This window comes from Lissotriton helveticus, chromosome 7 (genome assembly GCF_964261635.1).
Source record: "Lissotriton helveticus chromosome 7, aLisHel1.1, whole genome shotgun sequence".
NCBI lineage: Eukaryota > Metazoa > Chordata > Amphibia > Caudata > Salamandridae > Lissotriton > Lissotriton helveticus.
In genome coordinates this window covers 536273341-536299436 of record NC_136068.1, presented here as the reverse complement: position 1 = coordinate 536299436, position 26096 = coordinate 536273341, and the positions used below count along the sequence as shown (strand labels likewise).

At 42.8% G+C, this 26096-nt stretch overlaps 1 protein-coding gene across 1 annotated transcript in view; it reads left to right on the top strand.

Moving 5' to 3' along the window:
* Positions 1-26096, top strand: part of LOC144769152 (scavenger receptor cysteine-rich domain-containing group B protein-like) — a 218118-nt gene that overhangs the window by 71545 nt on the left and 120477 nt on the right. Inside the window, exon 2 of the mRNA XM_078653158.1 lies at positions 9835-9864. Coding sequence (XP_078509284.1) covers positions 9835-9864 — 30 coding nt within the window. The remainder of the gene's footprint in view (positions 1-9834; positions 9865-26096) is intronic.

Below are 26096 nucleotides of genomic sequence, written 5' to 3'. Positions count from 1 at the left end.
GTATCATCATCGCATCGCCGCATCAAGGGCGCCATCTTCTCGCATCGCAACCGGATCATCGCATTGCATCAAGGCCCCATCTTGCGCACCACAACATGCCTGCAGGCCGAGAATCTACGCATCACCTCCGCACCGATAAGGATCACGACGCATCCCCTACTCTGCGCAAGCATTGAGGTACGATGCATCATCTCCCCCGGATCACGGTTTACTTCGCGTCATGCATCCAGGTACTTTGTTGAGAACTTTGTCGCATTCATCATCAACTTAAACTAAACAACGTATTATCATCTTTAAGCAATCTTAATTGTAGTATTGTGGATTTGTGTCGTTTGTAAGGGTGGGCGTAGTTCGCGGAGTAGCGCTACGCGAAGCTACGCGAAGTGCACTTCGCACTACGCGAACTTCACGTAGCACTACGCGAGCTGCGTAGTAGCATGTTCGCACTGTGCAAGATGCGTTTTCAATGATTGCACAGTGCGAACAAGCATCCGGCACTGTGCAAGTATTGAAAACGGCATCTTGCACAGTGCGAGCTGTAGTTTTCTGCTGCTCGAGGAGATTATTACTCGAGCGGCAGCTTTCTCAACGCGAACAGGTAGTTCCTCATTGAGAGCGGTCGCGAGCATGCGCAACCACTCACAATGAGAAACCTGACCTCCTCGCGTTGAGAATCTCGCCGGGATGTCATTTTGCTTGCTCGCGGTCGCGAACATGACGTTCAGGACCGCGAACAAGCAAAAAATGAGCGCTGCACTACGCTACGCTGCACTACGCATGTTCGCACTGTGCTACGTGCCGCTCGCGTAGTGCGAAGTTGCAAAAACTTCGCAAACTCCGCGAGCGGAGCGTAGTGCTTCGCCCAGGGTTAGTCGTTTGTGGTCTTGTGTTAAGTCTATATAAAGAATACTTATTTTTATAAAGCCTATGTTGTGTCCATCTGTAGTGTTTTCACTGTATTACTGTGTATATTCACAAATGCTTAACACACTGCCTCTGAGATAAGCCTGTCTGCTCGAGCCAAGCTACCAAAGGGGTGAGCAGGTGTTATTAAGGAGTGTAATCCCCTCATCCTGACTTAGAAGTAAGGGTCCCTATTTGGACAATCGTGAATACCATTGCCAACTAGAGACCCCCAGATCTAACACCACCCCATTGCAATTTGTGATTTATACATAACATAATTCATGTTTGCTTGCCTGTGCCATCGTTCTATAAATCTCTAAGTAGAGTGCTGAATTTAGTTGAGAATAACGCCCAGATCTGGGCTTAAAGCACAAGACTCCACAAAGACAGAGGATGAATGGAGAAAATGACAGGACATTCCACTGTTTTACATGGAAAAACACCTGTGATTGACCTTCTCAAATTGCCATGTTCTATGCACAGAAACTGGGAACACGGGTCCTGCGACCCTTAGAATAAACAGTTGCTCTTTTACTTGCAATTTAGCCTACTAGTTTTCAAAGAGATAAAATCGGCACATGTAGAATGTATGTGTCCCTTTTGTGCAATTATTTGAACAAGAACTGCATAATGTGTGCAACAGGGCCGGAGCTAATGTATATTTTCTTGTAAGAGAGTGATGACACTCTGATAATAACCAGTGTACTTCATCAAATTTCAATACAATTAAAAATGATGACAGATTATTACATGCAAAATTATTGGATCTCATGATCCTTTAAGGAGAGTTATGTTGGCTCTAGCCAGATTTGCTTCTGCATCTCAAAGCTATTGGACAGTAGAAAAACACCCTTGTGATGCAAATTGTAAAAAATAAAAATAATCTTAAGTGCGGGGTTCAATGTTTTTCCTATGAGTCTGCAGTTGAGCCTGCTGAACGTTGGGGGTCCTGAAAACCAAATCTTCCCAGTCTTCATTGTACCTTAAGCCACTTTCTGGCACCACCCTACGCTTCTTGTCTCTTTGCCTCACTCCTAAAGGTTGGTATTCATCCCTTCTTTTTTCTTGTCCCACACTTTTCCTATCTTTCACTTACTCCTTCTTTCTGCCTTCTCTGCCTTTCCCTTTCCCTCTAGTGCACTTGGTCAAAGTCTAAAGATGAGAAATATGGTGTAGTCTCCAGAAATGAGCACCATTGCTTACCATCTGAATCCATTTACATAAAATAAGCATTTTCTGCCCCTAGCTGGGCACTGGCTTTATTTTCGCATGGGCTTACTACATTCCTAAATGCAGAAAATGGAACCTTCAGTTCAGACCACGAGTGAAATTTCAGATACAATTACACATTTTCAGTGTGTCCTACTTCATCTACAATCACAAACAAACTCTGTTTGAGGCGGGCCAATAATCAGGGATACATGATTTGGGGAGGACGCGCCCCAAATGATAACCATAGCATAACAGTTGTCTTACTGTGGATAAATATGCTACTCCCCCGTAATATCGTATAGAGCAAAGGCACAGTAGTGAGAGATTTTAAAAGATGCAAGACATTTGGTGATATTTTTTAATGTATTCAAAGTATTCAACCTTGGCAGTTATTTCAGATAACTAATATTGAATTGTGCCATTGACACCACAGTGAGAAAATGAATGACAAATGGAGTTTTGAAAGTAAAACACTTCTGGGTAATAAAGTATTATCCATGAAGGTACTTTTGGGAAAACGTATGGTACGTACTCCATTTCTAGGCACAAATGTAATACCAGCCATTGATAATAAGTGAATGAGTTTTAACGTCAGTACGAAAACAATTGGCATGGTTTTGAGTACAAAGACATGGTGCATTCAAATATATCGTCTCATTGTTAGTCAGCACTATGCTGACTGTTCCTGTTTCCTGCCTGAGAAACCTCAGCCGAACAGCCCACAGGACAGAAAGACAAGGTAGGCATAGGTTGTTGAGGGAGCCTTGTCAGCGCCAGGAGGTGAGTGTCACAACGTGCCACATCTACAGCTGCTAGGCCTCCCAGGTCTATGTGTGATGTGCTACCCCAGGCCAGGTTTTTTTTCTTTGAATCCTGTAACTTTTAGTCATGTTTTATATTGGAATAAAAACAGCATTAGAAGCCCCAAAATACAAAGAAAAACCCTGGACTGGAGCAGCACATATGCTATAGCCATACTCTTTGGGCACTCCATGATATGTGCTGCCCGCCCATTAGCATTTGCTGGGGAGGGAGATCGCCTGAGAGAGGGTATATTGTGGACTTTGTCCAGTTGACCCTTAGACCTACCATTTCAAAGTCTTGTGCGGTATCAAGTAGAGGGGTGAGGTCTGATGTGATGTCACTGATGTAGATGAATACATCATCTGCGTATAATGACACCGCGTCTACCGTGCCTGCAATTGGTATGCCCCATGTTTCTCCCTCCCTGCCAAGGCAGATCGTGAGTGGCTCCAGTGCCATCACAAAAAGCAGGGGGAGGGTATTGGGAACAATGACGAAAAGTAGGGCTCCAATTTCACTCTGGAAGTCGGTCTAGTGTATATGAGCTTAGTGTATGCCAGCAGGCGAGGTCCCACTCCCATCTGCCCTAGGACCCGGAGGAGGTAGCGCCAACTCAGAGAATTGAATGCCTTCTCAAGGTCCAGGACCAGGCACGCTGCGGGTGGGAAATGATTGCGAACCTGATCCTGGACATGAAAAAGGCACCAAATGTTGTAGGAGGTGTTTATCCCCAGCACAAACCCACACTGATCCGGGTGTATCAGGGTTGGGAGGAGTGTGGAGTATCTCTCTGCCAGTATTCTCCTGAATATTTTATAGTCTGCTGGCAACAGGGCTATAGGCTGGTGTGATCCCACAAGGTGGGGGTCACTATCCGGTTTAAGAAAGGAAACTATTACTGATTCACGTATGGATTACGTAGCTCTCCCTCATCTAAAGCAGACTGGTATAGTTTTACCAGCTGTGGAACCAATTGTATAGAGAAGGTAAGAAAAAACTCCAGAGGGAAGCCATCCAGGCCGGGCGCTTTGCATGTAGCCAGCACCTGCAGTGCTGCCTTGAAATCCGATTTTCTCGTCTAATGTGCACCAATCTGTCTGCATTTTACAAGGCAGGGGGAGTGTGTTTAAAAATCGGTAGAGGGATTCTGAGTCTACTGTGGCGGGGTCCACATGTAGGTGTGTGAGGTGTTGCTGAAAGAATTCGAGGATGGAAGCTTGTGAATGTACTAGGGTACCGGCTGCATATCGCGCTGATTGGTAGGATGGTAGTGTCTTGTTTCACCAGCCAGGCCGGCAGCGCGCCTACCCTGTTACCTTCCTTGTGCATTTTCGTTGCGTGCGCCCTAAAATAGTACCTGCGAAATGCCATTTTAGCACTTGCTACTTGGGTCAGTGTGGCTTTCCCTCTATCCATTGCTTGCGGTAATGTGGTCAGTGCATGCTCCTTCTCAAATATTCTTCATTCTAGGATTTTGCACACCCCTGAGATGTGTTGTATGCAAGTGCCTCTGATTGCCACTTTGAATGCATTCCATTCCATTATTTCGGTCGGTCGCTGTATGCGCATTCTCGCTAAAGTAATCCCGTATATGCATCGCTTGAGTTTGTCTAAATACTGGGTCCTCTAAGCAGTCTGTGGGCAGGTGCCAAGTGGGGACCAAGGCCCTGGGTGGTGGCCACGTCAAGGTGATCATGTGGATGTCATGGTCGGATAGGATCCTATTAGGCCTCTTGTATCTTGGACAAAATGGGAAGGGAGCAGAGGAAGCAGTCCAAGTGGACCCTAAGATCGTGCAGGATTGAGTGGAATGAATAGAGTTCGGATATTTGGAGCACCATGCATCAGTCAAAACCCAATGTGTTGCCCATGCTGCCAAGCATTTGGCCTGTGCTTCTATGGGCGAGGCCAGAAGTGGTGGGTAAGATCTGTCTAGGAGGCTTTTTTGCACGCAATTATAGTTCCCTCCCAATATCCATGGGGCCTGGGTATATGCGCTTAATGGGTGCGAGAGTGAGTCCCAAAACGTTCCCTGGTCTGTATTCAGCACGTAGATACTGCCCAGTACCACTGGTTGGCCATCCATAAGCATGTGAGGAGAGCATAACGGCCCTCCGTGTCTACTATTCTGGATAGCTCCTGGAATGGGATCCCTGGGCGCAGCCATATAAGGGTCCCCCGCACATAGACTGAATATGCTGTGGCACATAATATCCAGAGCTAGTGCTTGTGCAGCTTGTTTAATTCCTTCGTAACCAAGTGGGTTTCTTGCAGCAGTGCGATCTGTGCATTCTGGGAAGATGCACAGATAAATACACAAGAAATAGCACACACACTCCTCCTTTATAAAGCACATAAAATATGGAAGAAGAATGCTGGTCAAAACGCATTTCCATTAAAAGCATATGTTACTGGACAGCAGACTGAACCCTATCAGTCCTACATCAGCTTACAAGATAAAAAAAGATACAGCTCTTATTATCACCACCAACCACACCAACTGGCCAGTCAACCATGACAGGTGGCACAGCACAGCACACTAACCAATCTATAGCAAACTCTTACACATACAACATACAAGAAAAAAACCTGCAAGTCGAATAATATATCAAAGAACGCTTGTGCTAAAACCGTAGTAATGGGTGAGATACACCCGACCAAACATCCCCAATAAATCGCAAAACACGTAGAAATAGGCGGCATACACCCCAAACCCCCATCCCTCATGTAAGGGCATCAAGCGTAAAGTGTAGAAATGGGTGACATATACCCCATCCAGTTGTCCCTCATGTAAGGGCATTTAAAGTACAATGTAGAAATGGGTTACCACCACCCATACAGCCATCCCTTATGTAAGGGCCTGTAGCATACAATGTAGAAATGGGTGACTTCTGCCCATAGAGTAATCCCTTGTGTAAGGGGCATGTAGTGTAAAATGTGAAAATTTAGCTATCTAACATGACAAATCAAGAATTGGCGACACTCTAACCTTGCACACCAGAAAAAAAATCCCAGACCAGAAAGAAATATGTCACCATAGAAGCGACACCAAAGTAAAAGAAACTTGGCCACACTAGAAAAAAACACCTACTTTGTAAATAAACTATCACAGCTAAAACAGAGCCAAAATACCCACACACAGGAAACTTGCACACCAGTACAGATTCAAACCTATACAGGAACATAGCACTAATGACGTCAATGCAAAACTGAGCATACTATTAAGGAAAACAATAATGCACATTAATAACCTGAAACAATGGCATAACATAGCATATCATTGGGAATTAAAAGAACAAGACTAAAAAAACGACTAGATCAGCAAGCATGTCTTGCAGCAACTGGACTATACCCAATTAAGACACACAAAAATCTACTGTGAGCGATATCTCACATGAATCATTAGTCCTCCCCAAAAAACTTCGGAACTCGACCAGTTGACCAGTTGAAGTCTGGCTAATATTGAGGCATTACCATTAACTTCCATTGCATACAAAGCAGGCAGACTCAGTACTGATTCACTTAATCTGCTGAAACGCTCCACTGTAAACTAAAAGGTTGCTTCTAAATGCCAATTTGTATCATCTTGTATGTCTTCTTCAGTATTTTTGGGAACATAGCCAAGCTACATTAACATTTATAACTGGATGTGGAGTAATCCTCGGAGGATCATCTGCACCTCCAGCTTGCATCTCCATGCCTTTGGGTTCATTGAGCTGCTGTTCCCTGAGGTGCTGCGGCGGCTGAGGTTGGGTGGTTCCAGTGACTGGGTGGTTCATGTCTCTGGCCTCAACTACCTGCTTGCTGCGCGCCGAGCCAACCGAGTGGGCTAGACAGCGGCCTTGATGTTGCGGCCTGAAGTACAGCCATGGGCGTGCCTACTGCCTGGAAAAACAAACATGGCGGCAGGTATGGGTCAGGTGGCTACAGGCATGTGAGTGCTCCAAAACGTCCTTGGATAGCTCGCGTTCCTGGATAGCAACAGAGAAATCACAGATCTCATCACAGTACCTTCACACAACCCCGTGGCAATGGTAAGGAGTGCGCAAAACACTCAGAACAAACTTCTCTCTGCCCATTCAAACGCTGCACCATTTTAATGGTAAAAGGGGCATGCACACTCGACAACACAATTCGGCATGGCCCCAGCATAGTGTAACTTACCAAACTCGACCAGCCTTTTTGATAACGTAGTTCTCTTGAACATTACTGGTCCCGCAGCCTCTCCCAAGCTTTGCAATAAAAGTTCATATGACTGCTGGGATCTGTCACCGTTAATCAAGTTGAACAACACAAAGACCACACACCTGAATTCAAGGTACAAGCACAATCCGATTAAACTGCAAGCAAGGGTTTGTATCCCATCGTCGTCGCCAAAATGTTGTAATGAAAGTCCGGTAGCCGAGGTGTAGTTTTAGAAGATTTTTTTTGTCTTAGTTGCAGGTAAGTATATCTATAGCTTTGTCCAACAGCCCTGTAACAGCCCCACCAGGAGCCACCTCCCTGCTGTTCACCACATACTCCAACGTACACATCGCATCTCACAGGTACCCCAAACATTCAGTCGCATCATCACCACTCCAATATTCTACACAGCACATTCACACTGACTGAGCAGGAAGGTTCAAAGCAACAAGGAAGATGTATAAATAAATACACCAGATATAACACAGTCATAGAAGAAGGAGGCACAAGCTGAAATCAAAACTAGACAGCCTTGGTATTTGGCAGGCCTGGCATTCAGTAATGCTGTGATCGCCTCCTAAGTAACACCCTTTGCCCCTGTACTAATATTTACAAAAAGTGAGTGGACCCCAAACCACTGATAGGGTATGGCAGTATTAGATTTCCTGCTCAGATCTTCACTCTGTACTGGTCTCTTTTTCATTTGGTGGCTACCTCCAGAGTGCCTTCAAATTGATTGGCATGCAGTCCAATTTAAATGAATAAGGATCAAAAACATACATTTGGACTTAGATGCTGGCACACTAACTCTGGGGCTTTGATTTCTCCCTGTTTATGTTTCAGTATAAAAGCCAGTGCCCTTGTTTCCGTATCTGCACCCTGTCAATTTCCCAGATTCAGTGTGCCATCATCAAAGTACCAATGCCAGTTCTTTTGTGTCATTGCCCATGTGCCAATAGCAGCATCCCTATATCAGTGTCTGTGACAGTTCCTCATGTCCCAGTGTCTGTGTTCCCAGGCAGGGTCATTGTGGCAGTAGCCCTTGGAGTGTTGCAGTACCCAATGACCATGTTAATTTCTAAGTACCAGTATCAAAGCCTGTTTTGCTATAAGATGTCCTTGTACCAGTATCTCAGTGTTAGCGACCAATATCAGCAACCACAGGTCAGTACTTCAGTATTGTGTCCCTCCAATCAGTGCCCATGCATTAGTGTCCTGTGCCATTTAATTGTTCTTTGATTGTGTCCAAGAGTCAATATTTTAGTGTGACCTGTATCAGGAGGCCAATGGGGTTGTCTTAGATATGATTCCTAAAGAGATAAAGAGGTCCACTTCAATCAATAAATCAATATTTGCTTAGTTCGATTCAAGTATTAAATCATAAAAGCACAAGAAATATCATTCAACATTCACAAATAAGCATTCATAATTTAAAAATTTATCAAACTAAAAACGGATTAAAATCCATTACAATTACTATAGGTATGAAATAACAGACAGATTACAAGGTGTTAACCACATGCTCAGGTAGTAACAAAATCATCATGTGAATCAGTTTCAACAAGAAAGAGGCCCACTTCAAAATATGGAAAGTTGACAAATAAAGCAAGCATTTTAGTGATGCGTATATTACAGTGACTTATACTGCATTATGATTATCTTCAATATCTCAATACGTTTTATAGCTGACCTTGCAGGAGCAGTTTCACTTATGATTTGAAAATTAAGGAATGGGTTTGATATTTGTTTTGTAATGTGCAAATGTTTAATGCTGAACAAATTCTCATGTGTGGGAAGTGTTAATATGAGCAACGATTTTGTTTTGAAAACTTTCTCTTGAACCTGACCTGTGAGCCCTGCCTGCTGCCAGTTGCACTTAAAGGGCACGCATTATTATTGGGGTGCTTGGCCGGTCCAGGCTCCTGTTGGCTACATCCCTGTTTTTATAAACCTAAGGATCAAGCCTTTGAGCTTGCTATAGCTGCACACCTTCCATTCAGTAACGATTGGGCTCCTTATTCTAGTGTAATGTGCAATAATGGACACAAAGGTAATGCCTGCCAACCACTGTGACTGCCATTGAACCTCTCCATGCACACCACCTGTATCAGGAGGCAGATGGGGTTGTCTTAGATATGATGCTTGACAAGATTTTTCCTATGAAGAATCAATGCACCAGTGGGGTTAGCAGCACTTACTATATATGGGAGTGATTAAAAGCACCCTTCTGTGAGTCAAATTGTTCTAATTTATGAATGAAGTCACACCTACTCTCAAAACAATATTTGTCAATGAGAATGTAAAATCATTATGAGTAGATAAAGTGGAGCATACTGGATCAGTTACAAAAAAACAAAAAAACATAAATCCACTTCTCTCTGTTTGTGTGTGTGTGTGTGCATGTACATATATGTAAACTGTGGGAGAGATAGCAATAAGGAACAGACGTGAACAATGTAGAGATTGTCGTCTTTTTGTTTACAGACTAAGCATATCTGCTTTTTTACATGGTTGGGCCAACATGCACAAGCAACCAGACAGAGAGGAGAGGTTGTTCAGAGGCATTTGCCCTCCATGGGCTTTGTACAGAAATGTACAACAGGAGATATTAGGACCCAGATCAGTGTATATTTTAGAGAGTCCTTCATTAAATGTATTCTATTTTAATTAACATTGTCTGTTAGACTAAACAAATGTTTTAATGTTATTGTTCTGTTCTCCCAACAGACTATGGATCCCCTCAAAACACAACCTCAGGTAAGCAAACCTTTCTACTTCTATTGCCCCATCACGTCCATGCAGTAATCCAAGAAATTGGACCCCCCACTCACCCATCGGACAATAAAATGATTGAACTTCCTCTAGCATGCCACTTCATTATTGAAAGTATTGAATTGCTTTTCTATCAAACTGTTGTTGTATTTAAAGTCACTCCAAAGACCATTTAGAGTGGAATTATTCTGATGTTAACTCTTTCCCTTCTTTATCAATTACAAATCCAACATTTCCACTATCCTCTGATATGAAATCCCATATGGCTAGAATGCTATTAAACCTGTGCAGTAAAATCCCCCTATTCAAGATTGGGGATATTATTACCTGTAACATGTTCACACTTCTCAAACCAAATAAATGTTGGATGACCAGGAATCATCTTAAATTTATACAGACTGACTCCGCATTTCTTTGCATCTTTACAAGTGTGAATTTTTACATGTGCAGCACCTAGTGCCTCAGACTCTGCTGAGTGTTGCCCATTATTCTTGATCCTGGAATCTTGGAATCATTCACCTTCACTTCCTTTACACATGTTCTTAGACTTTATATGTTTCTACCAATTACACATTTTATGGTGAGCAAAGTGTTCCATTGGGTGGACGCATAGCATTATGTTTTTGAGGTCTTCCTGACATTTAATTATTCTATCTGGAACTTTTAAATAAATGAACTTTCTTTTGGTTCACTGATAGCGTTGGAGTTAGTCCTTTTTATCCAGGGCAGTTTAGCATCATGTTTACTAAGGTAATCTTTTTAATGGGTCTGTTCCTTTAAAACTATTAAAGTTTCTAAAACATTTGACAACGTGTTTTGCTCAGTAACAGAGTTTAAAGGATCGAGTTAGCAGGATTAGCTTGCATTACAAGTACATTTTCCATTTCTGAATTTTTATTAAAGAGCTTTGATGAAGAGGTTCATTAATATCAGTACCCTCATTATAAGGATTGATCAAATCAAATCAAATTCAACTTTCTTCGGTTTCACGTGCAGAAAACCACAAAAGTTTTACAACATCCAAAATTTCATTTAAACATAATACAATCAAATTACATACAAAATCCAATTCATATCAGTAAAATACTAAAAAGGGCCCCATTTGGCTACCTCACATGCTAAACAATAAAATGGGGTGTACCCTCTAACCAGAAGGGCTGCTAATTGTCCAGACAGGCCCTAGTTCTCACTATAGATTTCAAGTAATCCATGATGAAAAAGATATGCTGGGCGGACCTGGTTAAAGTTCAACTTCTTTAATAAGGGGAATAAAAACTATCTCTGGGGTACCTCATAATATTTACAAAAAACATAACGTGTAGCAGGTCCTGTGGAGACACTCCGTCGCAGCCACAGGGTGCTAACACCTTACCTCTACTGCTCTCTTTTGGTACAGCGAGTAACAGATGAAAAAGATCCAGGCGGAACCCAGACAATAAAAACTGCTCATATGTAGACAATGACCCGAGGAGATAAAGGCTCAGTAGATGGATTTATTGTTAGCATTAGGAATTTGCGGACACTAGGTTTTTGCACTTCTCGCTCGTCCCTTTCGAGTTTCCTTAAGTTACTGAAAGCTTTCTTAACTAACTCCACATTCTTTTGTACAATAGAATCAGGCTTTAAAAAAAGTTCAGGACGCACCAACTCATCGAAACAATTTTTAATATATTTTAGCCATGGTATGGGGGACATATTGTCAAGGCTCATGAATTCATTCATGATCTGCTGACTAGGGCTAAATCCTTATTCAGCCGACACTTGAGCCAGAACACTAGGGGTCGCAAAGCCAGGGTATCACATAAATAAGGTACCCCCGATTCCTCGTGAGCCACCAAATTCGACACACCACTTGGCGCGCCCAGCAAACGCATTAGAAAAGTGTTCTCAACCACCTGCAAGGCATCTGTGGCAATATGAACCCAAAATGTCACTGCCATAGCAAGCTGTAGCTAGGCCCTGAGCGTGATAGACTTTCAGCAAGGCTGCAATTGGGTGCTTGCCTAACTTAGCAGCAAAGTTGAAAATAGCAGCATTTACCCTCACCAGCTCCCCCTTTTTCTTATGACTAAGAGGTCCCCAATTCAAACGGTTGTCCAATAAAACCCCCAAGTATGAAAAGACTGTCGTCAAAGAAACCTTCTCGGGCCCTACTGTGAAGAGAAACTTTTTCTTGGCCCGCATCCCAACCTGCAATGTATAGGATTTAGAATTATTAACAGCTTAACCGCGGCGGCAATTCCGCTGCGGTGCGGGTGTTCTAATGAGTGGGCGGGGCTGCGACAGCCGTTGGCCGTTCGCAGCACTGGGGAGGGAGTGCTCCTGCTGGCCATTGGCCGACGGGAGCACAGAAGGGGTTAATTGCTAAATCTCTGGCCCCCAGGAATTTTAACAAGGCACCAAGCAGGGATTGGAGACCCCTAGCAGTTCTAGCTATAAGGACAGCATTGTCCGCATATTGTAGTACGGGGAGCCCCCATCGCCCTATGTATGGAAAGTCTGCCCCTGTGTCTGCTAATACTCCATCCAGATCGTTTATGTAGAGGTTGAACAAAAAAGGGGCCATAATATAGCCTTGCCTTACCCCCCTCCCAATGTCGAAATCCCTAGAGACACGAAGATCCTGAGAGAATCTAACGTTGGTCTTGGTGGCCCTGTGCAGATCCTCAAGAAAGTTAACAATATTGCTTTCCACCCCCATGGCCCTCATGGACTTCCACAGTTTGACCGGGTTGACACAATCAAACGTGGACGTCAGGTCCATGAACGCCAAATAGATCATACCGGGGCGAGGAATCGTATACTTACCGAGGATAATGTAAAGATTAAGGCATTGGGCCACAGTTGACCACCCTGGACGGAATCCATATTGAATATCAGAGATTGTCTTTGCTCCTCTGCCCAGGAAGATAATCTTTCTAATAACACCCCACCCACAACCTTTACCACTGAGTCAAGAAGGGAGATTGGAATATAGCAAAAGGTGATATTACGGTTCCCCTTCTTAAACACTGGCACAATGGTTGGAGTGACCCAATACTCAGACAATCGTCCCTGGCTGCTGCATTAAGCACAGCCACAAGAACAGGTGCCCAAGAAAGTGGGTCCGATTTAAAAAGGTCTGGTGGGCTGCGGTCGGGGCCTGGTGCTTTATTACAAGGCAACCCAGCAATCCCTGCCTCTACCTCTTTCTGCTCAAAAACCACGGCGGGGGTATTCATGAACCAGTCTATCTGATAGGATTGCTCCATAGGGCCCTTAAACATAAATTTAAAATGGGACACCCAATCTTCCTCTATGATATGGGAACCCGTATCAACCCCTGCATCATACTCAAAAAGCGGTCTATTAACAATACTCCCGAACCTTGAACTGTTCCCAAGGGTACTTGTCTTTAACAACTCCCTCCATGCCTCTTTCTTCAAGGCACCCTTACGTCTGGCCAGTGACTGTTTGTATGCCTTATGGCAGCCGCGTATCAGTAGTTGGTTTCTTGGAGTAACATTCAGTGCCTCCCTCAGCTTGCGTGCCACCTGAAAACAAGATGAATCAAACCATCTGGGAGTTGGAGTGGCTTCCTTATGTGCTAGAACACTTAAGAGTTCCCCTATCTTGATGGTAATATCGTTAAAGGCGCTAAGAACATCCCTCGAGGAGGTACCCGGCGAGATACATAGTGCTAATTCAGCAGCCCAAGAATATATTACTTCACCATAAAAAGCAACAGGGGAGACCTGCGACCATTTAAGACAGCGCCTACCGTCCGTTGATCTTAGCGTGCCCGGTATCACCTCCTTGGGTTTTTAAAAAAGAGTGGGCCAATCAGTTGCACACAAGGCGGATTGTGGTCACTGTAAACACTTTCCACAATAGTAAACCCACAAAATAAAGACTGGAGGGTAGATGAAATTAAAATGTAGTCTATAGAAGAACCTCTACTTCTCCCCTTAAAAGAGGGAACACGTTCCTTACTATGTGGAGCAGATAGAGACATTAGTGACATCAGATTAAATGCATTGTGTATATTATTCAATAATTTCCCCTGAGCAAGGTGCTCGAAGTAAAACCCCTGAACACGAGGGCAACCCAGATCAACCATACTTGTAAGCCTCGGATCTCCACATGGGTGGATGTTAAAATCACCCAGCACCATTAGGTTATGTGATATAAAACCGCAAGACTGCCTTATGTAGGAGCCCACCAGAGTGATGTTACATTTCCATGGGTACTCATTGTTGTGTTATAAAAGTTAATCAGGCCCATACTAGTAGTACCCCTCTTTAATACCAGAGCCTGAAGACCCAAACTTGAGAATGGGAGGATCTGAATCCGGCAGTCCACTGCCAAGGATATATAAATGATGAGACCACCCTTAGCTGTGCCACATGCCGACAGGGAAGCTGGAACAAGGAAGGCCTTAAATCCCTCCAGGAATAAATTGCAGTCCACCAACCAAGTCTGCTGGAAACAGATCACAGAGAATTGTTTAACAAACTGCACCCAAATGGGATCCTGAAACTTAACTGCCATGCGTGTAAATGTAAATGTAAATGTATAGGCATTTATATAGCGCACTACTTACCCGTAGGGTCCCAAGGCGCTTCGACCGCTGCGAAACCCTTCCTGGCTTCCCTGAGAGATGGTCCCTTAATGGGTATCTCCAGGGTGAGACCAGGCATCCCCGGCGGTCTGGTGGGGCCGTTAGTGAAGATGAGGTAAGCTAATGCCCAGAGTTGCCGAGTGTGAACGCTGGTCAGAGTGGGCACCGAGGCGAGAGAATTATCGAGTCCGCTGACCCTGGTCCAGAAACCTGCCGCGCCGGGAATCGAACCCTGGTCCCGGGCCGTCCTCTGCTCTCGGGTCTGCCGCCTCTAACCAGTGAGCCACACTACTTCACACTGCGTGCAATGTTCCACGACAGAACGTTATTGTTATTTACGCGAGGGACCCCCACACTTTGCACAATTGGAGCCTTCTGCTGGGACTTAAACTCTACAGAAAACTCAACGGGGTTATGTAGTCAATCACACTCCTCCAACCTTGATAATGTAGAATATCTATTTGATAGGTCTAGGGGAAGGGCAAGTTGGTGCAGAACTGGCTGATTTAGACTGCGTGCTACTGGTGGGAGCCACTTGATCTTTTACCGCAGGAGGTCTTTGTGTCCACCTCTCTCGGGAGGCATCCATATTGCTGGTCCCTGAAGTGTACCTTTGTGTATCTGCTCTATAAAAGAAGCCTAACGGTAGAGCTTGTACTGCAGACCCAAAATTCAGGGGGCCAAAATATGAATCCCTGGACAGAATTCTTTTGACAAGATATGATCTGTTAAAGTTCACAATAACACAGTCACCCCCACCAATTTTCCGTGAACTGCCTAACCAGCTAACTCACACCACGATAATGTTTTGTTCCGCCATTAAACCCACGGAGGTGTTATTACATAACTAGTGAAGTACTTTATTCTTTAGCTGGCTAAAGTCCTCTTTGATACCCAGTGGGAGCGGCGGCACATTCCCCAGGATCACTACATAGGGCGTAGATTCCGGTGGAAGATGAATAACTGGTAAGCGTTGTGATTCCACCACAGGATACCCCTGCAGCCCCTGTTGTCGACCACCAGTAATTTGTGGATCTTCCAGCCCATGCTGGTGTGCCAACAGAGCCCTACTGGGTGCCTGGCTTTCACTCATTGTGTCTGCCTCCCCCTGAGCTAAGTGAATACTCTGACGCTGTGTATGTGGCTGTTCCCTGTTGCTAGTCGGTGGATGTGTTGGTAAACTTGAGTCAATTATAGTACTGAGTCCCAAATTATCCCTTGGCCCACCAGGGGCTGCAAGTTGATCGGACAGATTATGCACAGCTAAACATTTCTTGATCACGGTTAACTTCTCATGGATGGGACCCAGCTTTGTGTCCAGCAAGCTCGTCATTAGTGATTGTAAAGCGTCTAATACCACCGAGGGATCTGTATTTGAAACAGCCGGCACAGATGCCATGGACTTAGTAACAGGGTTTGACTTAGATTTCTTTGCTTTGCCCCCAATAGCCTGAAGTTTCCTTTTTGTGCCCAAACCGGGCCTAATGGTCCCATTTGCGGGCAGTTGGGAACTCTCACTACTTGCTGCTAGATGTATATCCACAAGTTTATTTATTAAGTTACCAGCTTTCACTTGTGATAACTGAGAAACACTCATCTCTTTGTTTTCTATTGTGAAAACTGGAGAAAGAGGCCTATGCGGAGCCTTAATTGGAGCTTCCGGCAGAGAAGGTAACCCTAAGTTGGCCTGGGAGTCGTCACACGACCCAGAACAGATGGATAAACTCAAGCGTTCAATGACAGCCTCCACCAAAGGTACACTAAAGCCGGAAGATGATGGATGAAGGCTATTGGATGGTGACCTTGAGAGGCTTCTGTTTGTAACTTCCGCCTCCCCATACCTTTAAATCTATTAAGGCTATTAACGTGCCAATGCAGTATCACAGCAAAATACGTGCAAGATTAACAGGTATGTATCCCCAAGTATGAGGGCTGCTCGTAAAGTTATTGCAGCACTCCCACTTCGGTCCCCACCAGGATTGTTTATGAGGATTATTATGTCCAAAAGGAAACCTGAGCAGCGAGAATCGTCAAGCTTACCTCCTCCAATGCCACAAGTCCTAATAGTCAGGGTGGCCACAGGCAGTAAATGCTAGGAGCCAGCAATGGAACGTAGCCAAGAGGGTAGGCCCGGCCCAGCCTCTTCCAGTTGCGGACGGGCCCAGACGGGCCTGCCCTTAGCCTAGGCTTTGCCCGGGCTTTACCTGGGCACAAGCTGCTGGAGTCCCGGCCGCTCTTTCAGCGCCTCCTGGTACTAAAGACAAGCATCAGAGCCTCCCTGGCACGAAGAACTGTGGGCGTTGAGGTCCCCACAGCGTGCGCGCTGGATGCGGCCTTACAGGTCACCTCAAGAAGAAAAACAGGCTCCCGCGCTGCGGGAGTCCCGGCTGCCCTTTAAGCGCCTCCTGGTACTGAAGACAAGTGTCCGCGTCTCCCTGGCGCGAAGAACTGTGGGCTTTGAAGTATCCACTCCATGCGTGCTGGATGCAGGCTTACAGGTCACCTTAAGAAGAAACACGGGCTCCTAGATGTAATTTAGCACGGAAAACAGCTACAATCATTATTAGGATTGATCACAAACCTATCATTATTTATTTTAAACAAAAGACTGTCTTAATGTATAGGGGTTTTAGCCAGCATTTTATAAGTTCTTGAAGTACAATAAAACGATTACACATTCTTGCATAGCAAGAAATGCTGGGCCTAGTCATGAACCATAAATTCAGCCATCTGACAAGGTGGGCACAGGTAGCTCTTTACTTTGCAGAGACCCAATATGGGTCAATGAGTGTGTGTCCAGATGTCCAGCCTGGGGAGTGCACGATCACTGTGTGTAGTGTGCATGTGGTGTTCTGATAGGTGGAGTGTTTCTATCTACATGTGGCATCTGACTTTGTGGTATTTTGGGAACACTCACCTTTGGCCAAATGTGTTTTATTGAGGCCAATCTCCTGGGATCCTTTGTGGTGTAGCTGCCTATCTGTGGGATCGATCTGGATATTCCTTTTTTGCGCATCTGTCTTCATGTTAAATGTGACCCTACCTGTGATCTGTCAATCCGTATGCTTGGGTTTGTGTCACAGGGCTTGGTTGACCACATATATCTGACTCTGGGTTGATGAGGCAGTCATTTCCTGTGAATTCGCCAGCAATGATATGTGCACATATAACATGGTGGTTGTTGATATCGCAATTACCAACATTCTCATTAATGTGCGTACATTTGTCATGGCATACTTTGCCATTGTATTTACTGGTATTGGCATTGTTATGCATGCATATGGTATGTCAGTTGTCGATATTGTATTTACTGGCATTGACATTGTTATTCATACACCTTCTATGATGTACATTGAAATCACATTCACTGACATTAGCATTAACATATCAAAACATGTCATTTCTACTTTTCAGCTAGTAACTATCAAACAAGAAAACACAATTCCCCATCTTTAGTCATTCCTTACCAAGCTGTCACATATCTATGGTCCCCCTTTCCAAGCTGACATATATAGAGTTTCATAACCCCTTGCAAACTTGATCTCCCCACTGTAGTACAAAACCCCACCCAAAGCTTCTCCTCTAAAATCAGTTACTTTCACTCTCTGAATCTTTCAGCAAAAGCTGAGAGCTGTCAGATGTACCTGAGCAAACTCCCGGTGCTCATAGGTTATCTACTAGATGTTCCCATGCTCTAGCCCTGTCAATTTGTCTCTACCCTCTCTTCAATACACGAAACAATACAGCACTGTCAAGTCCTGCCGATTTAAAAAGCTTGTCTTGCATTTAAGCAGTTGTCCCCCGCAGATTTCCAATGCATTGTCAATTCTCGTTTTGCAAGTATCAATGCCAAATCAACCAGTCTAGAGGTTTTTTGCTTTTTAGGGCGAGGGTAACTCCCAAGTAGAGAAGCCAGGGGTGTACAAGGGATCTCCAGCTGTGGGATATCATTGACACAGAACACTACCTTCTCCCAGTAACCCACTAAAGAGGTGCAGGACCATACCATATGTAACATTTCTGCCCCAAATTGACTGCATCTTGGACATGAACCTATTAATCCTACCAGGGACAAGCAACATTTCAGATTATTCAAATAACACCCAGCAATCGCCCTTCTTAAATTTCCTTGCTTTAAGATTTAACTACTGGAAACTTTCTTTAATGCAACATTATGATATAAGGAGTATTAAACTACCATATCAAGCCCGTTGCTCGTAGCACATACACCCAGTAAGAAGTTGGAGTTTGCTATTAACTCACTTGTCATTTAATATTGTTTACATAGAAAAATCACAGATTGTCCCTTGGTGTACTTCCTGATGATCCTTTGTCTTACTCTATTGTACATTCCTTCCCTCATTAATAATAATGGAGTCAGTTGAACACCGCTTTTTTCCAGACCTCAGCATTACCCAAGCAAGAAATCAGCACATAGTGTAGGGGACAGGTTGACACCTTCCACTGACCCATCCTGCTCCTTGGAAGATAGAAGGTCAGGGATAGATTTATTCTCCTCTTCCACCCCTTTGTTTGTCACTAGGCCCTTTTTGCCTTCAGAGCTCTTGTAAGTTTAAGGCAGTTAACATGGGGGATCCTTAGAGGGTTCTTGGTGATCATGAAGTCCATAAGGTAGGTGACTTGCCCCTTACTCTCCTGCACCTCATGATGCCCTGCCCACCTTTCTTGGAGGTCCCTGCTCTCCTGACTCCATTACCCACACTTTTTGGCAGGCCTGAAACTTGACCAAAGTGGCCTTCTGGTCATGCTTCATTACCTCCCAATGCCAATGTGGTACAAAGGTCTGAGCCCAGCCTGATATCCCTGTATAGATGACCCTTTTAACAAGAAGGGAGGGAGGGAGAAGACACAAATACTTGTGACCCGCCAAGTGACTTGACAGACGGATCACAAGCCAAGCAAGACCCAACTGGTCTTGCTAGTCTGAAATGCACAAAGACGGTATGTGTCAGCTTGCAGTGCCTACTGATATTCCGATTCTAGTTTATGGGCACATGTTTTCTCCCCCTTTACCTGCCCTTATCCTTTCAAACAGTTAAAGTTATTGAGGGTGGAATATGCATAGGCTCCCATCTGTGTCTGATCAAGAAGCCATAACATGCTTGGTCCTCAGAAGCCATGCTCTCTTATGAAAAGGTGAGCTAAAGCACTGAAATGTCACTCTTCTGTGAAATCCAAGGATGACTTATTGTAGTCTTTAAACCTTTGCATCTGGGGGTGCAAGACCTTTAGTTGAGTTACTGGGAGAGTCAGTGGACAGCAGGCCCTATTCTATCTGGATACTGTCATGTGGTATGCCAGAACCACAATACTGGTGCACTCCAATTCGATAGTCAAGCTATTGCATTTAGCCAAATCACTCTTATTAAATTGAGAAGGCTAACTCAGGAGGTTAGAGACAATTAAAAATGTGTATATAGTATGGCACAATACATAGCACAATGTCCACTCAACATTTAATATAATTCATATAATTAATTAGCTAAACTAATTGGTAAAACTAAAATATGCACAAAAATAAGAAAGCGCGATAGAGTGTTATTTATTCAAGCTATAACTCAATAATGATTATAGTATCTTAGTGCTAGATGCTAAATTTGTTCACATTATTCCTATGGCTTTTATGGAAAGGGAGTGGTGCAGAATGACTCAGGGAATATCACAAGGACTTGGGTCTCAGGAGCTTTACAATGAGGTTCCAAAGGTGGGCACAGATGCTGCAACTCTAGACCCAAGTCTGGTCTTTGAGCTACTGGAATCAAATAACCACTATGCCTGCAAGTAGATTGATGGAGATATTGTGTCAGCTGCAAATATGGAGTCCCCAAAGTGCCTTTTCCTTTAGGGACCTCTATCATGCAACTGATTGCAGACAAAAGGTTCACGTGCTGAGGCACACACAAGACCAGAGATTCAACTACCATATGTCCAGATCCCGAAAGGCTAGAAAGATTTATTTAATGGTTCTTAGAAATCTACTTAGATTTTGATGATGTAGTCCAAGCCATGACATCTGGGTATACAGTTCTTAGATGTTGTAGCTGGACTTTCATCTCACACGGTTATAATGTACTGTTTGCCATACGTCAATCTCTTTTCAGAGACCACTAAGAACACTTTACTGACAAAGCAAGTTTTTGCTGGTCCGGTGAACATCTGTTCAATAGTTTTCTTATTAGAGAAAATCTTTTGAACAAGGTGCCAGGGAGATTTGAAAGGATTTCTATTTTGTGCAGTTCTTGTCAGACCCCTTGATTCCGTATCCCCGGGGTTGGGTTGATGCTCAAGGGGGGCCACCTCTGAATCGACCCAAGTCTGGCATATGTATGTACACACAGACTGTTGTGGCAATTGAGCGGGGTAAGGAAAGGGTAGGAACTGCAGGAAGGGAGATCTGTGTAGAATACAAGAAAACACCATAAGAGTTCTGCTATCAATTCTCTTTGCTGACAATGACATTTAAGTAAACCTATTACTCCTACCTGAAACAATAAAAGGTGAAGCAATAAACAACAGAAGAGAGTAGAGGGTATTGGTACAGTCAGAACAGAAACTCTATTGAGAAACACAAAATAACAAAGAACATAAAAGAGAGTTATCCTTGTTGCCTCTCTCCTTCTTTCTTCACTAAACCCCTTGTGGTATTTATAAACTCCTACCAGGGATACATGTCCTGTAAGCTGTGCTCTGCCTGGGTATGCCTTCAGTATTCCCCTCTAAGCATTCTCTCTCCTGTGATGCACATAAAAAGAAGAACAAAAAAAGTACTGTGCAAGAAGTCTGTCTTTACACTTTGAAATAAGCAATGAGTAATCTTAAATCCATGAAAAGCGAGGAATGGTTAATTCACATTGCCCATAGCCCTGAATCCAGTTTTTTATGTGGGCGGCATTAAGATCCACACAGCCCGGTTTCAATCCGAGTGCTGTGTTGTGTTGGCCACATAAGTCTCAAATGACAAAAGATATCGTCACTGGGGATCCAACTGAAATATCCACTACAGCCGGTATAATCATAGGCGCTTTAATTCTCCCTGCATGAAACCGGGTTCGTCCGAATTGTTTCTCCAACAGGGAGTGAGCAACCCAAGCGCCTCAATAGGCACCTAAACTCCTCTGCAAGAGACCGTTACAACACGCGTCTTGACCAACACAGGAGTTTCCAGGAAAACATAGAACAAAATCACCGTAGTCTAATGAAACGGCGGTTCGGAAAGAATGTGCCTAATGCACTCTTAACGCCCAACGAAGCCAGTTAACGAGACGTCCACTCCCGTGATCCAGGTCAAATTATCGGCAACGCGATCTGGAGTCTGGCGTCTTTATCCTGGCTTCCGGTGTTGCTTCCAAGTCACGCCAAAGTGTGACCCGGATAGCATGCCGGTAACTGTAGTTCTGATGCGGTCCCTTTATTGTCGGTTTTTCCTTAGGAGGACAGATAGTGTTTTTTACCTGCACCATTAACCTGACAGACCTGTTGTTTAAAGTCAGAGTTCAGTGATTCACAAATCTTCTAAACCACACTTGAATTTTTAGAGACATGTAATTGGCTAGTGAACGCTTCTGTGGACTTGGAATATGAGATTCAATTGTGAAACATGACTATGAGCAGTGGAAAACAAATTCCACATTAATGAGGCCACACAGAAGTCTCTGACCACAGACTGTAGTAGGAAGAACATAGAGGCATGGAACAGTTCAATAATAGATCATGAAAAAACTAGAAACCTGTGTGTGATACACAACTCAAAGAAGAATCCGCCTTCACTAAAAAATGGCCCTAAGCTGTATTATTTCTTCAGACTCATCCTATATCTGTGGCATTGCTAACCTGGTAAAAAAAAGGCAACACCCTTCACTTTCATGCTATGGGGTAGTCTTGGAAGAAATGGATCACAATGGTAAATTGCTATGTACTTAATATAGACGACCCCCTGTTTTAACAATGATGTATGGGAGCATATTCTCTTATACAAAGATTTGTTTACTGTTATGGAAGGAACTCCCTGGCTACCCGACACAGTCGTGTGATGATCATATTGGAAACAGCAGACACACGATTTGCACTCCCTGATAGGCTTTATGAGGTAGAACTCCAAAATGAAGGTGATATTAAATGTACTATTAAGGGGATCTTTTGGGACAACCTTACCTCCTCCTATGACATTTTGTTAGCGGAGACAGATTGGCCTCCTCCATTTGTTTTGTCTTCTTCCCGAGAGGAAGATGTTGTACTCCCTAGTTTTTCCTGTTACGTCTCTGAAGAGGCTAAACAGGGTTAAGCTGCTGAATGGGCTTTGGCCCTGTAATAAAGCGAGGAATCTGAGGTTTCTATAAAAATCTTCTTCTTTATTCAAAGTGCCATGAAAGAACCAACTGGTGCAAGAGCTAGCACATCCAACTCAGTTCAGCTCCAACCGTTTCTCAACCTTTCAAGCCTAAGCTCCTGCATCAGTGCATTCCAAATCACACATACATGTTCCAAAATGACATAAATAATAGGTAGTGACATAAGTGACTTTAAAACTCTAAAATAAAGATAAAGAAAAGACACAATACCACAGGCCCTAGCGCCGGCTGTGTATCGTAATCAGGTGGGCTGGGATAAAGGTTCGCCGGAACATGAAATACCTTTATGTTCTAAGCCCCATCCACAGGCCCAATATCCAATCAGACAAGAAGCAAAAGCATCCATTAGTGAAATTTTGACCCAGTTGGAATATCAGAGTGTCATTGAACCCTGTGTTTCATCCATGAATAATCCTCTTTTTCCGATACCGAAAACGGGTGGTTCATATCATACAGTTTTGGATTACAGACATTTAAACGGTCACGTTCGTTCATTTGCAGTACTAAACACACACAGCTCTGCTTTAGTGAATAATATTGTTTGCAAAAAATATAAAACAACACTGGATATTTCCAATGGTTTTTATAGTTACAATTTAGATCCTGGTAGCCGTGATTTGACCGCATTTTCCACGGTTGGCAAACAAAAACGCTTTACGCATATGCCTATAGAAAATAAAAACAGTCCCTGGGCTTTTGCTGCTCGTGTTGTGTCTCAATTGCACGACATTGACCCTGATGCGTTCTCATACTTCAACGATATTTATTTGACGTATGACGAACTGATTCCGCATCTTGTGCCTGTGGATCACATCCTTCTCTCTTTTGCAGACTTAGGTTACAAATTTAATGTTGCCAAGCCACACATCACTTGTTTGGTGGTTCTCTTTTTGGGCTATGAGCTCAATATTGAAGGTTGGGGGTTGGCCCCCCACTTTCTAGAGAAGTGTGCACAATCCAACCTATGTCTTCATTTACAAAATTACTGTATTTGCTGGGATTTTAGAATTTTGGGAGGGCTTACATTCCTGATTATGCCCAGCGTATCAAACCGCTTTATGCGGTGATACAACCTTCTTTTTCGCATGCCAGCTGGCTTCCGGAACATACCTCGATTCTTCGGTCTTTGCAGTTTGATCTGCTTGCGACCAACTTCTTGTTAACACGTGATAATTCTCCGAACTTGGGTTCACTGATAGACTTATCTATGTAACAAACATCGATGTTCTAAATATCAAAGTAAACATATCGACTACAAAAATTTCGACTCCCTATATTTAAACAGGTAAGTACAAGAATATCAAATAAAAATATTGAAGTAAAAAGTATAGATGTACAAAATATCGCCTTAAAAATATATATAACATAAAATAAATATATTAAATATTATTAATATTTTTAACAAAATAAATTGCATTTAATATACATTTTAACTAAATATAACAAATAAACTTAATAACAAATATAAACACAAACATAAAAATTTATACATAAACATATATTTATTTAAATATAATTTATTAACTATTATCTTGATTTTATTTTTAAACTTTTAAATATATAAAAATTAAATATATACATATATCATTAATTAAAAAATAGCCATTTTACAATGAATTCAAACATTTAACAAAAACAAATGAAAACAAACATTTTGCAATACAATAAATACAACAGTAGGGAAAGTGCAGGATAGCAAAGGGGTAAAAATTACTATTCCCACTCCAATGAGTGCAACAGTAGGGAAAGTGCAGGATAGCAGATGAATAAAAATTACTATTCCCACTCCAGTGAGTGCAACAGTAGGGAAAGTGCAGGATAGCGGATGAATAAAAATTACTATTCCCACTCCAGTGAGCGCAACAGTGGAAAACGTGGGGATGGCGGCGAGGTAAAAATTACTATTCCCACTCCAGTGAGTGCAAAAGAAAGGGGAAGAGCTGGATAGTGGATGAGTGAAAATTATTATTCCCACTCCAGTGAGTGCAACATTAGGGAAAGTGATGGATAGTGATGGGGTAAAAATTACTATTGCCACTCCAGTGAGTGTAACAGTAGGGAAAGTGCTGAATGGCGGAGGAGTAAAGATTACTATTCCCACTCCAGTGAGTGCAACAGTAGGGAAAGTGCTGGATAGCAGAGTGTTAAAAATTACTATTCCCACTCCAGAGAGGGCAATAGTAGGGAAAGAGCTGGATAGCGGATGAGTGAAATTTACTATTCCCACTCCAGTGAGTGCAACACTAGGGAAAGTGCTGGATGGCAGAGGGTAAAAAATTACTATTCCCCCTCCAGTGAGTGCAACAGTAGGGAAAGTGCTGGGTAGCGGCGGGGTAAAAAGTTTCTATTGCCACTCCAGTATGTGCAACAGTAGGGAAAGAGCTGGATAGCCGATGAGTAAAAAATACTATCCCCACTGCAGTGAGTGCAACAGTAGAGAAAGTGCTGGATGGCAGAGGAGTACAAATTACTATTCCCACTCCAGTGAGTGCAACAGTAGGGAAAGTGCTGGATAGCGAAGGGGTAAAAATTACTATTCCCACTCCAGTGAGTGGAACAGTACGGAAAGTATTGGATAGCAGAGAAACAAAAATTAATAATAACATTTAAATGTTTAAAAAAATGGACACAATATAAAACATAAATAAACAACATTTAAAAAATAACAAATTAAATATATTAAACATTAACATTGAATATATTAATTACATATATCAAAAAAGTAGAGCTATTATCTGAAATATATACATTTATAAATATGTATTTAAAATTAGCAAATATTAACCAACAATTTTTTTAAAAACAATAATATAATTATTTAATTTCCTTGCCTATAACACCACACCAATAAAAAAAGTCAACATTTTCATTATACTTTAGTTCCATAATCAACATAATTAATATTCATTTGACAATGTTTTATTAATACAAATATATAAACATTGATTTAATATGCATGCTTTACCTCTATACTATTCACAACACACACCTAAAATGAAGTACACAAATACCATAATTAATTGCTAACTATTTATCTTTAATTAATTAACTAATATTTATGAATACATTACTTCCAACCCTTCCCACCATTTTCACCTATAAACACCACAACACACCTAGGATTTTTACACAATTAACAAAATTATTGTGAATTAATTAATTAAAATGTATTAGTAAATTACTTCCCACCCTTTTACTATAAACACCACAATACACACTTAAAAATAATTACACAATTAACATAATTA